Raw genomic sequence first — 12,329 nt, forward strand, 5'->3', positions numbered from 1 at the left:
CAGAAAATTGTTGATAATCCAAAGTGGCTTTTTTTAATGAATAAATGAAAGAGGATCTTCTTGTAGTGAGGGGATATGAATGGGCATTTAAGACTAATAATAGAGCGAGGGGGAGGGTTGGATGGCGACTGAGACCGAGAGGCCACTGGCTGGTGTGTCCATCTGACGGGCTTTGATGACACAAAGGGGTTAAACCCAACCCAACAGTGGGGATAAATAGGGAGTCACCTGTTTTGGTGGTATAATTGCAGCCTATGAAGGGTCACCATTTACAATACTGTGTATTATGGTGGGAATCTTTGCCTTGCTGAATGGGGAACCCAGGTCATGTTTCTCCATGCGTTGCTGTGATCTCCTACATAATCATTCCTGTCAGTTGGCTCATTATGGATTTTGTCCAAAGCCCCTGAGTGATGTGAGAAGAGCTCTCTTTTTCCCTGGCTGTCGTCTTTGTCTCTTCCCCAGAGCACGCCCAGGAAAAAACAGCACTAATGCTAACTGGGACAGGAGAAAGCCACTGGCAGGCCTTGTCATCATTGCTGTTAATAAAGACTTGACCCCTCTTCTTATTTTTTTTCTATTCGGTAGCCTCATTTCCTCTTCGGCTGTACTGGAAATATTGAGAGACAATACGGGAGAAATGAAAGTCTGTCCAGACGCTTTCAGCCGGATGGCTAAGACGAGAGAGAGAGAGAGGAGTCGGGGGAGGGAGAAGGAGGACAAATCCACTTCTGCCTTGACCAACAGTAGTCACAATTTGCACACGGAGGAATTGCATTAGTGTAGCATAAATGTTGTACTTCAGTGTGTTTTATGAGGCCGCTGGGCAATGCTGTCTAGCAACATATGTGTGCAACTGATTCACAATAGCAAACATAATGAGAACCATATTGTACCTGCATATTGTTAGTAACACTACACCAAACAGGAAACATTCAGAACTGGAAGTGGAAAAATATGATATCAAACGGGAACAGTGACACTTCACCTGGCGTCTTGATGAGGCCCATCCTGCAGAAGGAGGTCAGGTGTAGGTCTGCTGCACTGGAGGCTCTGGGAGTAAAGCCCCTCCGAATGACCTCCCGCTGGAAGCAGCAGGCTCTGCCCACATCGCATCAGGGGGCCCTCGGCATTGCCCAGCTCAGCATTTGCATCCTTCTCTGAGCAGTAGGTCCCATTCACTGGAAATGGACAGAGATAATATTACTAAATAGTCTACTTCACAAACTGCACACCTTTTGTCAAAGCAGACCAACACATGCGTTGTGCGTGCTGATATCAAGGTATGGTTTTAGCTAGAAGAACACTGACCCGATGTTACTCTCAAATTAAAAGTTGGCTAAAGCTAAAGCTCAGTGATCTGCTGACCGTCCTGGAAAAAGAGCCAGCTGAAAATAATCAGTTTACAATGGGATGCATGCAATCACGGACATGTTGAAACTCTATTACATTATGAATATTCTCTCGAGGAATAGTTGTTGGCTGCCTCAACTATCACCGCGTCGAGTGATACACAGAGAGCTCTTTGGCAATATCCGACTGGTGGCTGTAAGAATAACGTCACATATTAGTGCTGGAGTAACGAAGAAATTCTAATCCAAATGTCATTTTGGAAAAAGAGCTAACTCAGCCAAATGAAGTGAAACTGTTTTATCTTTCAAGACCTTTAATTAAAAAAATTAAATATCAATCATTTTAATTGTTATCATTTATCACATTTTATCATTTATTTGTTTCACTGGCTAATTTATATTTTGTAACAAGTCTAATGTAAGTAGGCGGTGAGTTAACATAAAAATCAAGAGCTATTGCACTAAACACAAAGATGTTTATCATCTCAGAAAAAATAACAATTAAAAATATACAAATAAATAAAAGGAGCATAACTGCTGAGGAGTTAAGACAAAATTCATTTTTCTGACTAAAGAAAAAAAACAGGAAAATGTGTTAAATTCAAATCTGTCATAACCTGTCATTTTATTCAAATGTGTTTTTTAACACGTTTGTCTAATGCGATTACTTGATGAAGATTGCATACTTTATGATTGTGGCCATAAATGTAATAAAAAAACAAAGAGAGGGATGAATGTGAGAGAAGGGAGGGCTTGGTGTATGAGGAAATGTTTTTGAAGGGTAAGTCGATATCCCCACGTTCGTGTGCAGGCGACTGCGCGTCCCCTGTTCCAACTTTCTTAACTCAATTTCTTAAATTTAATTTTCTGCTAACAATATTACTGATAATGTTATCACACACTACAAGCTATAATTAATAAAACCAACCAACTATTCTGTATGTGAAAGAAAACATTAAGAAGGAAAAAAAGACAAAAAGCACGTAAAGGAGAAAATCTACTAAATGTAGTGAAACGTGCAAAAATAGGGATTTATGAAAAAGGAAAAAGAAAGGCGTAAGAAAGCTATTACAACATTAGTAACAGATGGAAAGAGAACAGAAGAGAGAGAGGGAGGGAATGTTTTGGAATATGGGAAAAAGGTTATAAGAATGAACAAAAGACAAGAGAAAACAAGGGCACTTTGTGGTCATGTTATCCTCAGTTTAACAAACATATTTTCACATATCCTTCCTACAGCTGACGAGCCCAAGTCTCCGCTGCGTTTGTCTTTTCGTGGGTCACAGCAGAAACACAAAGAAGTAGAGAAAAGGCAAAGCGAGCAACGCAAACAGTGCAGCATCGCCAAGGGAACAACGCTGCTTTCACTCAAAACTGTTAACAGAAGGCGAGATGAATTTCAGCTCTCGCCTGTTTTCAAGCAACACAAATCACTCTGTTTATCAAAATCTGGACCGCTCCACTTTGTTTTATTTCATTTATTTATTTATTTTTACCATTTGTTGGCTGAGCATCTCACCGGTTAGTGTATACAAATGAGTTTCTGTATGAAATCTTCAAGGCCCGACGATGTGAACCAAGCATCTCCCCGCCTTAGGTTAGAAATCAATCAGGCTTTGACTGAATGCACATGCACTCGCACACATATGTCCTAGTTACCAGCCTTTATTAATAATAAAAAAACAAAATACGAAATACGAGACAGTGTTCATTACTCCCTTCCACAATAATGATGTTTGCAGGAAAAGAAACGAATTACAAACAGAGATAAACAAGATAAATATCTAGAAACGATGATAACCTGTCTTAAAATTGATTTACAATAACAGGTGCAGAATTCATTTGCTGTTTTGCAGGACAGTCTAAACAGAAAGAAAGTGCACCCTCTGTCACTTCTAAGCTTTTATATATCAGGATATAATAATTTATGTCCTTTGAACGTCTTTAAATTAGGGACATATAACCTGAGACGAACAACATAATATGACGTAGTTCACCTCGTCATTGTCGATTCAATGCAAAATGCAGAAGCATTATGTGAAGAACTAAGTACACCCCAAGATTTAATACACTGTCCAATAGACGGTCTCGCATTTGACTTTAAAACACTTTCACGTTTGGCTCAATGACTGCAAGGCGCTTCGGCCCCGCGGCTGCAGAACAAGACCAAATCGTCACCCCTCCACCACCTTGCTTGACAATTTGTATGAGGTGTTAGGTTTTCTCCAAACGTGGAGCTGTGCATTATGGCCAAACATCTCCGCTTTGCTCTTTCGAACTTTTCTGAGAGAGGAGGCTTTCTCCTGGCAGCCCACTCAGTCTTTTTCTATTTGTACCGTCAGAGATGAAGCTCTTGGCTTTTTTACATTTCTCTCATCACTGCGCAGTCTGACCTGTGTGAGTTTGCTGGGACATCCACTCTTGGGAAGATGTGCATCTGTCTTAAGTGTTTTCCTGTGAATAATCTTTTCACTGTAGAATAACAGCCTCATAAATAACCTCCCAGCAGCTCACAATTCAAAAGGGTGTACGTAATGCTTCACATACGGTTTCTGCATTTTGGCTTGATTTTTGTGAAATATAAATTGTCACAGTGCAACATGTGAAGTGTTTTTGTTTTTGCTCATCTGACATTATATTTACTTGCTTAAGGTTCTTGTGTGGCTCAAGGTGTTTAGACAATTTCTACATTTTTTTATTATATTAAAAAAAAATGTGCAGGAAAAAAGAAATTCAACAGTTGTGTTTTTAACTCTTAACTACAAACCCAATTCCTAAACACTGGCCCGTGATCCTCGGGCCCTCAGAGGGAACCGCATTAAAAACAGGCATGATTCTGCCATGGAAATCACACCATGAGATTGGGAACACTTCCAGAAAACACTGTCTTAAACACAGTTCACTGTGCCATCCACAAAGGCAGGTTTAAAGCAAAGAAGAAGCCATGTGAGTGTATCCAGAAACACTGCCGTCTTCTCTGGGCCAAGCTCTTTAAAATGGACGTAGGAAACGTGGAAAACTGTAATTTGGTCAGATTCTTTTTGGAAAATACGAGATGCTCCGTTCAAAAGCCTGTATCTCTGATGCTATAGGGGTGTATATGGAGTTAGCAGCCTGAACATCTGGAAAGGCACCATCAATGCTTAAAGGCATATACAGGTTTCACAGCAACAATGCTAAACCCCAAACTGTGGCTATTCCAACAGCGCGGCTTGGTGGTAGAAGAGCGCTCGACTGACCTGGGGACTGCACCAGATGAAAACATCTGGCACATAATGAAACAAAACTATGACAACCCAGGACTGTGGGGCAGCTATGATTCTATATCAGACAAGAATGAGACAAGTTTCCCACGAGTCCAACAACTGGTCTCCTCAGGTCCCAGACTTCGTTAAAAGAAGACGAGATGTTACATAGAGGTCCTGTCTCATCTGTTTCCATCAAATTCAAAAGTTTGTTTCTTTATATATTTAAAATATGCACAGCACTGCCCTTCATTTGGACAGCAAAACTCTTCTGTCTCTGTCCTTTTCGGACTAGGAAGTAGTCAGCAGGACATAAAACCTCTTGGGTACAAAGAAAGAGCCACGTGATCCAAACAGAGAAATATGAACTATGACTACATCTGTTTGCCCAACCTACAAACCACAAACTGAATAAAATTAATGATGATGTGACCCTGTCAAACACCGTATAGACTTTAAAATTCTTTTGCTTACTTTTAAAATTTTAAACAATTTGGCACCCAGTTACCTGACTGAACTCCTCTGCTTGTACAAGCCCAGGAGGGCACTAAGATCATCCTGCCAGATGCTCTCAGAACAACTTAGATCCCGGCTGAAGCCCAGAGGTGATCGGGCCTTTGCAACTGCAGCACCTAGACTCTGGAATAGTCTCCCCGCTTCTATTCACAATTCTGAGTCTATTCATTCTTTTTAATCGCGTCTTAAAACTCATTTTTTTACTTTGGCTTTTGGATCAAATTAGTTTTAACCATCATCAGGCCTGTTTTATGTCACCTTTGATGTTTGTTGGTGTGTTTGTTTGTTAACTTTTAATCTCTTGCTGTTTTTTGCTGATTGTTAAGCACTTTGATCAACCCTGTTGTTGGTAAATGTGCAATATAAATGAATAAACCTGAACCTGAAACCTGATCGATTAAATATGTTTGAGCAAAAATTGTGTAGAGCAGCAAAACAAAAAAGCACTGAGCACATGCAAAGTAATCTACAGGTGTTTTTTTGTGTATTCTTTCAGTAAAAGTTACACTTACACAAAGTTTTATTGACTTCCTATGATCTTATGTGGGACTCTACACGCAATTTTCCAGCAGTTTCCAATTAGATGTAAAGTATGAACATACTATGCTCCTGTGTCCAATATTCACATCCAAGTATTGCTTAAGTAGCCCCGTATCCAGGTGTTGCAACTCAGGGGTTGTCTTCAACAAGAGGCACCTTCTGATTTTCTCCAGGACATTGAAGTAAAAGTGTTTCATGAGTGTTAAAGTTCTTGATCCCTTCACTGCAGAGAGTTGGAGCTCCAGTGATTTAGAGCTTTGTGACATTAACAGAATCAGTCATGCTCTGGTTGGGGAAACAGCAGCCTCCTCAGCCATATGGAGGTTTGGACCAAATCCAAACGTAAAATCAGTTTATATTGAATGTGCTATGGTAATTCACTGTTGAACATTTCATTGTGTGTTAGAGCCTAGTTTGATCAGGAGGTGGGAGCCAGATAGAGCATCAGGGACTGAGGTGAAATGTAAGACATCCAACAAGAATGACAGGTGAAGAGTGTGTGTGTGAATGAAAGAGCGAGAGGTGATCATTCTCTGGATTATGCAGAGGTTATGACTCGCCTATTGAGCGAAGCAGCTATGCATCATACTTTACATTCCCTTGGCTCTGAGTTTGAATTTTTTTCTTGTTATGTTCTGAAAAACACTTGAGAAAGAGAAATGTGTGTCTGTGTAATCCATTAATATAGTTGAATGGATCATGGCTGAGCAGCCTATACGGCTTCATCACAAGCTCACAGGCAACACAGCCGTTAAATAGAGGAACAAAGAAATGAGCCAGCAAGGAACAAGGGCAATATCCGAAGCTGGAAACATTAAACCAACATGAAGAATCAAAACCTGCAGTCCCTCAAAATGGCTACTGGACGCTGGCTCCAAAACGAAAGCCAACTGATCCCCACACACTCTAAATTTCAAACGAGCAGACATAAACAGGTTTATAGCCTGGAACAAAAACATCTTTTCTCTCTACAGCTAACTTCCCCTTTCATATTTTTTGTTTTACCCATTAAAATTATATTGAGGCAGTTGTGCATTACTAAAGGTATGACCAGACTGACTGATGGATGCTGACACAGGCAGCAGCAGCTGTTTGCTGAGCTTGAGTTCAGCAAATTTGTGCTATTGCACTCAAGTCTGACAAATATATGGCTTACTATGAGGTTAAGTCCACTAAAAGCCCAGAGAAGATGTGCTTACTGTAGCTTAAGTACAGGGTGGGCCATTTATATGGATACACCATAATAACATGGGAATGGTTGGTGATATTAAAGTCCTGTTTGTGGCACATTAGTATATGTGAGGGGCCAAACTCCTCAAGACGGGTGGTGACCATGGTGGCCATTTAGAAGTCGGCCATCTTGGATACAACTTTTGTTTTTTCAATAGGAAGAGGGCCATGTGACACATCAAACTTATTGGTAATGTCACAAGAACAACAATGGTGTGCTTGGTTTCAACGTAACTTTATTCTTTCATGAGTTATTTACAAGTTTCTGACCACTTATAAAATGTGTTCAATGTGCTGCCCATTGTGTTGGATTGTCAATGCAACCCTCTTCTCCCACTCTTCACACACTGATAGCAACACCGCAGGTCACCATGGTCACCACCCGTCTTGAGGAGTTTGCCCCCTCACATATACTAATGTGCCACAAACAGGACTTTAATATCACCAACCATTCCCATGTTATTACGGTGTATCCATATAAATAGCCCACCCTGTACATTAAATTCCAGAAATGTGTGTGTGTATTAGGTCCGAGTCATACTGAGCTAGAAATCGGTTAGTGACCATCCAGCAACCACTGGTTGCTGGGAAAAAAATTATATTCTGTGAATCGTTTGCGAATTATTGCTGGAGGCTGTTGAAAGTCACTAGCATTGGCTGCAAGGGGTGAAGACGGAAAAGCTTCTTGTATTTGTTTCGGTTGGCTAACAGGTTGACATGGTCACCAGCAAGTTGCACAGCAGACAGCAACTTGTCTGCAAAAACATGCAAACTACTTGCCGAGTGTTACTGAAACGACGAAAAGCGCTGTGCAAATTGGATATGGAGATTACTCGTGTTTAAACTAAACGTATTGTGAAAGGTTTTGTTTGCGGTCGTAAAGTTCAACTTTTAATTAAGCCAAATGTTTAAATTTCACTACAGCTCAGACAAGTCGAAGTTGAACTCTACTACCAGTCAAAATAAGCAGAAATTAGGGTTTTTTGTCTCCGATTTCACCCTGTGACAACCAGCTGCCATTCAACAACCGTTTGGGGAATACACAGCAGCCGGAGGTGGGGCGGGGTTTGCCGACTAGTCCCTAAGTCTGTCTGGCTAAGGCATTAGTTAGCACTATTTAGCAGCTAACTATGGGTGCACCATGCTAGCCAAGCTCTTAAGTGTCAACCAACTTCATTAACCAACACATTATTTTTTTTATAGTAAATGTTAAATGTAAAAACAATTCGCCTTAATGCCCACTCACATCTTGGGCCATCTGACCTCAGGAAATCACATGTTAGGTCAGGGCTAGGTTTCACAATGAGCTCACCCGAAACCTTGGCTGATTGTGACCTACACCCGTTTTCACACCTTGGCTCGGGTGATTAGGTAGAGGATCATTAGGGGGTCCATTCTCCCTCTCGGGGGGACACTCCCACAGGGCTTAAATCTGGGACTCTCCACCATTTGACCCTAGAACTGAAGAAGCTTCTCGGATGAGAGGTGAAACATCTTCAAGCAACTTAAAGAAGTCCAGACGCTTTTCTTTCCAAGCTCCTTAGACTACGATGACCTGGATGACTGAGAACCTTCACAGGCGTAAAAACAAAATCTTCAAGAGGAAACTCCAAACCTTAAGTTGAACTTGAACTAGTACTGTGTCCAATCCCGTTACGCACTACAGAACAAGCAGGGTGGGATGGTCCTCTGTTATACACGGTTGCAAACATTCAGGCCCAATTAGGGAGTGATGCTGTAAGGCCGTGAGATCAGGAAAGCAGGGGCAGAGAGAAAGAGGCAGGGCAGTGCCAGAACCACCAGGGGCAAGTGCTGTTTTCAGTACGAAGAGCATGTACAGATGTGCTGGCTCATCCCAACAAAGAGCCACTGATGTTAGCATTGCCAACTAAAGACAGAGCCACAAATAAGGAGTCTATTGTTATCTGTCTCTTAAGACGCCACCCCCAAAAAGAAAAAAAGGTCTCTTCTGGGAATGACAGGAAACGGGCCCTCTTTGTAACAATGTCTAATAATACTCTTACATTCAAAGTGGTATCTTCTGTTCCATAAATGTCATCACATGGTTTTTATTGCTCAATCTGCCTCCTGTATAATTAAAGCACCACGTTCCTTTCAGTGCACATCACTAAAGGATGGCAGTAAACTGCAGAGCTCAATGAGATGTATAAGAGAGGAAATAAGACTAAAGGAGCCAGCACGTATGCTCCATTGAACATGAGTATATAAACTAATCCCTCAAATAAGATTGCAATTATAACTGGATAAACGGGGTTATTGGAGAACTTGTTTTGGGACGTGTTTGATTATTTTTTGGCCGACTACGTGGCGAGAAATAAAGTTCCAGCCACCCGTACACTCCGCCTGCTCTGATGTCATCCATTTGTCATGCTTCCTCATTTGAAAAAAATCCCTTGGGAACACAGCACACAAAGTTATAAAGATCAGATGCATCGTGATCGTGAGTGGAAAGGGCTTTCTAATCCTTTCCCCGCTGATTAATGTAGCCGCTGTGGCCATGGAGGCTGAACATGAAGACAATGGACAGGAACAATGAATGAATGCAGACTCGATAATTCTTATAATTAGGGCACGACTCACTCTTTAGTGGAAGGTTGTGGTCACTGTGACTGTGATTACGCTGATTGTTAAACACGCTTCACATAACTGGACAAATTTCACGTAGCGGCTCAGGGCCAGTTAGGGTGCGCTGCAACTGTACACCTATTCAGGCTGCCTGCAGGGCTGATGATCAGAGTCATGTTCAAATTCAGCAGTGTTGTGCCTTGGCTAAAAAACTCTCGCCTGACCTCAGTGACTAATAAATGACTAATAAAGCAGAGCAGACATGTGTCTTCAATCAAACAGAACTTAACCCCACTGAAACAACATGACTATTATCCCAAGATACTCCGTTATGACTGCATTACCATACAAAGCATTCCAATCTACACAGTACTGAAAAGATCAAACCACATCATTACATAGTTTCAAGTCTGTGTCGCTGTCTCCCTATATGAATCTCTCTCCCTCCGACTCTCTTTAGTCTCCATGTTTCTCCATAGACAGTACCAGTCGGTCATCTGATCAACAGATGGTCTGGACAGGATTGTTAAGTGTAATTGGTGGTAATCTGGGGCCATTTTTTATTTTGGTGACACTTCATTTTCTATAATTCTCGCCTCTCCCTTTTAAGTCACCTAAGCAGTGTGTTAAGTGCCAGAGTGAGACTGCACTTGTGCCAGCGTTTAATGCGTTCAAGTCTTTAGAGACATGCAGGCCTCAATGAAAAGCAGATGTGCAGATGGATCGAGGGTTTAAGGAGAGGAAAGGGGAGCGATCGGAGGTGTACTGTACTTAAAGCAAGGGGAGGCTGCTGAGGGGGTGTCGGAGAAGGAAATGGGATGTGAGGAGTGTGATGCAAACATCTGAACCCGAGGTACAACAAGCTGCCAAAACCGCAAGACAGATGCCTCTGGAAATCCAACGTGACACCTCGACTGGCCCCACTTTGGCACCATAAATCATAACATTCAGCACATAAACAGTTAATAATGATCATTTTATCCCCGTCTGCCCCAGCGCCACCACCTGCCACGGTTCTCCCCCCATCATTCCTGTTTCGACAGGAGACAGGTCAGCGCATATAAGTGAGTGTCAGCAGACTGTGGGTCTTTGCGGTGGGATGCTCTGGTTGTGCGTGTTGTCCGGTGCAGATGTTGTGTATTAGCATCCAAAGCCTTTCCCGACTCCTCTGAATCTCATAACTCATGTCTATATTTGTGTCTGCGGCATAGGCCCGGAACTTATTTGTTTGCTTAGAAATGGATGTATGATTGAAAACCTGAGGGCACAAGTAAATGAAAAATAACAACGTCTAGGGAGGAAGCTCCTCTTAAAGCAGGTGCCGAGTAAAGGGAAGAAGAAAAACTCTATTAAATTACTGGTGCAGCACAGAAATGTCAGTGTTTTCGTAGCAGGATTACAAGAACCAGCAGACATGAGAACCTTGGGAGGATAAAAAAATCAATTGGTTCTGGCGGATTTTAGCCCCTCACAGACCAGGTATCTTTGCTTGTCCCCGTTTTCTCATGCTCAGCTTGGTCACATAAAAACCGAAGATTACATGCAAGAAAGCCAAACGGGCAGGTTCAACCTCAGAGTGAAGAAAAGAAGCGACTGTGTCCGAGAAAAGAACAAAAATCAGCTGCGTTAAGAAAAGTGTAAATAAAAACTGAAACAGCATATCGTGGATACGACTGGTTGTTCCTACTAAGTGCCTGCACAGTTTCAAGGCGCGCCGATAAACGCAGCGGTCGGTAAATGATTAGCTCTGCTGTCTTTTAGAGAAGAGAGAACATGTTGTGAGAAGCAGGGGTCCTCATAATGCCAGGCTCTTCAAATGGAGCACTGCTAACCGCAGTCATGAACACAAACAAATAGTTGGCAGCCAAAAACCCACCATCTTCATCCCCACCCACCCCATTCCAGTGCCAGCCTGCGCACCAGCCAAGTCCCAAAGACCAACTGCTTTGACTAAAAGAGTCATTCAAATCCCAAACAGGAGAGAATGCTTCAGGATTATGTGACTCCAGATACACACAAACATTTATCTCTTTATAGTTTTTATATGTGTGAGAGTGAGAGGCTGGGATCACCCCTGATGTCCTCCCTGATTTACATAATTAAAACTTTACACTTGTGCATGTCACCACCTGGTGGTAGCATTTTGTCACTGGTGGCTCCCTCACAGGCCATCATTTTTTTTTTGAGAACAAAGATTTGAGCAGGCGATCCCTAAGGCTGAAAAAGAAACTGGGATTGGATGAAAGCGGGGTGGGTTTAAATTTTAAATAATAGCTCATATTTTATCGGTTTTGGAGGCACTTAAATTTAGTAAAAAAAATAAAATTAGATGTTACTTTAAATATGTTCATTTAAAGGCTTTACATAAATGGAAAAAACTTCCACGTCACAGCTTTTCTCAGTTATTAAACGGATCCGTTTCTATCTGAACTTCAGAAAATGACCCATCCAGGTTTTAAGATGTATAAAAGCAGGATGATGACGTTAGCACGAGCAGCATAAACAAAATGGCATCTGAACCAAAAAAAGAAAATAACTCAGCAAACACAAATCCAGACAGAAATATGGGGAAAGTCCTTATAGTACTCCCATTGTTTGCACAGTGACCTCTGCAAAGCACCACAGCAATGATTGATTATCACAAAAATAAGCATATCTTTTGTCTTCAAGTCAAACTCTTTTAGAACGTTTGTTAATATAGCAAAAATGTGCATAGTCAACAAACCACAATAAAGCCACAAGTAGCCACAACTTTCTCCTGACAATCACTATGATAACAAGATATTGCCCGCAAATCTACACACTGCCAGGATTAATCACAGAGTTTTACAAGCAGCGCTGAGCCAAACCACATCCTATA

General features: G+C 41.6%; 1 protein-coding gene across 4 annotated transcripts in view; it reads right to left on the minus strand.

Moving 5' to 3' along the window:
• glis1b (GLIS family zinc finger 1b) overlaps positions 1-12,329 on the minus strand; it is an 84,205-nt gene that overhangs the window by 46,541 nt on the left and 25,335 nt on the right. For all 4 annotated transcript variants that reach the window (XM_086284309.1, XM_086284308.1, XM_086284307.1 and 1 more), the window contains one exon: positions 989-1,181. In XM_086284309.1, coding sequence (XP_086140435.1) covers positions 989-1,181 — 193 coding nt within the window. The remainder of the gene's footprint in view (positions 1-988; positions 1,182-12,329) is intronic.

This window comes from Aulonocara sp. 'chitande type north' Nkhata Bay, linkage group LG23 (genome assembly GCF_057382095.1).
Source record: "Aulonocara sp. 'chitande type north' Nkhata Bay isolate Kocher_YH1m ecotype deep benthic linkage group LG23, A_spYH_male_GT1.1, whole genome shotgun sequence".
Taxonomy (NCBI): Eukaryota; Metazoa; Chordata; class Actinopteri; order Cichliformes; family Cichlidae; genus Aulonocara; species Aulonocara sp. 'chitande type north' Nkhata Bay.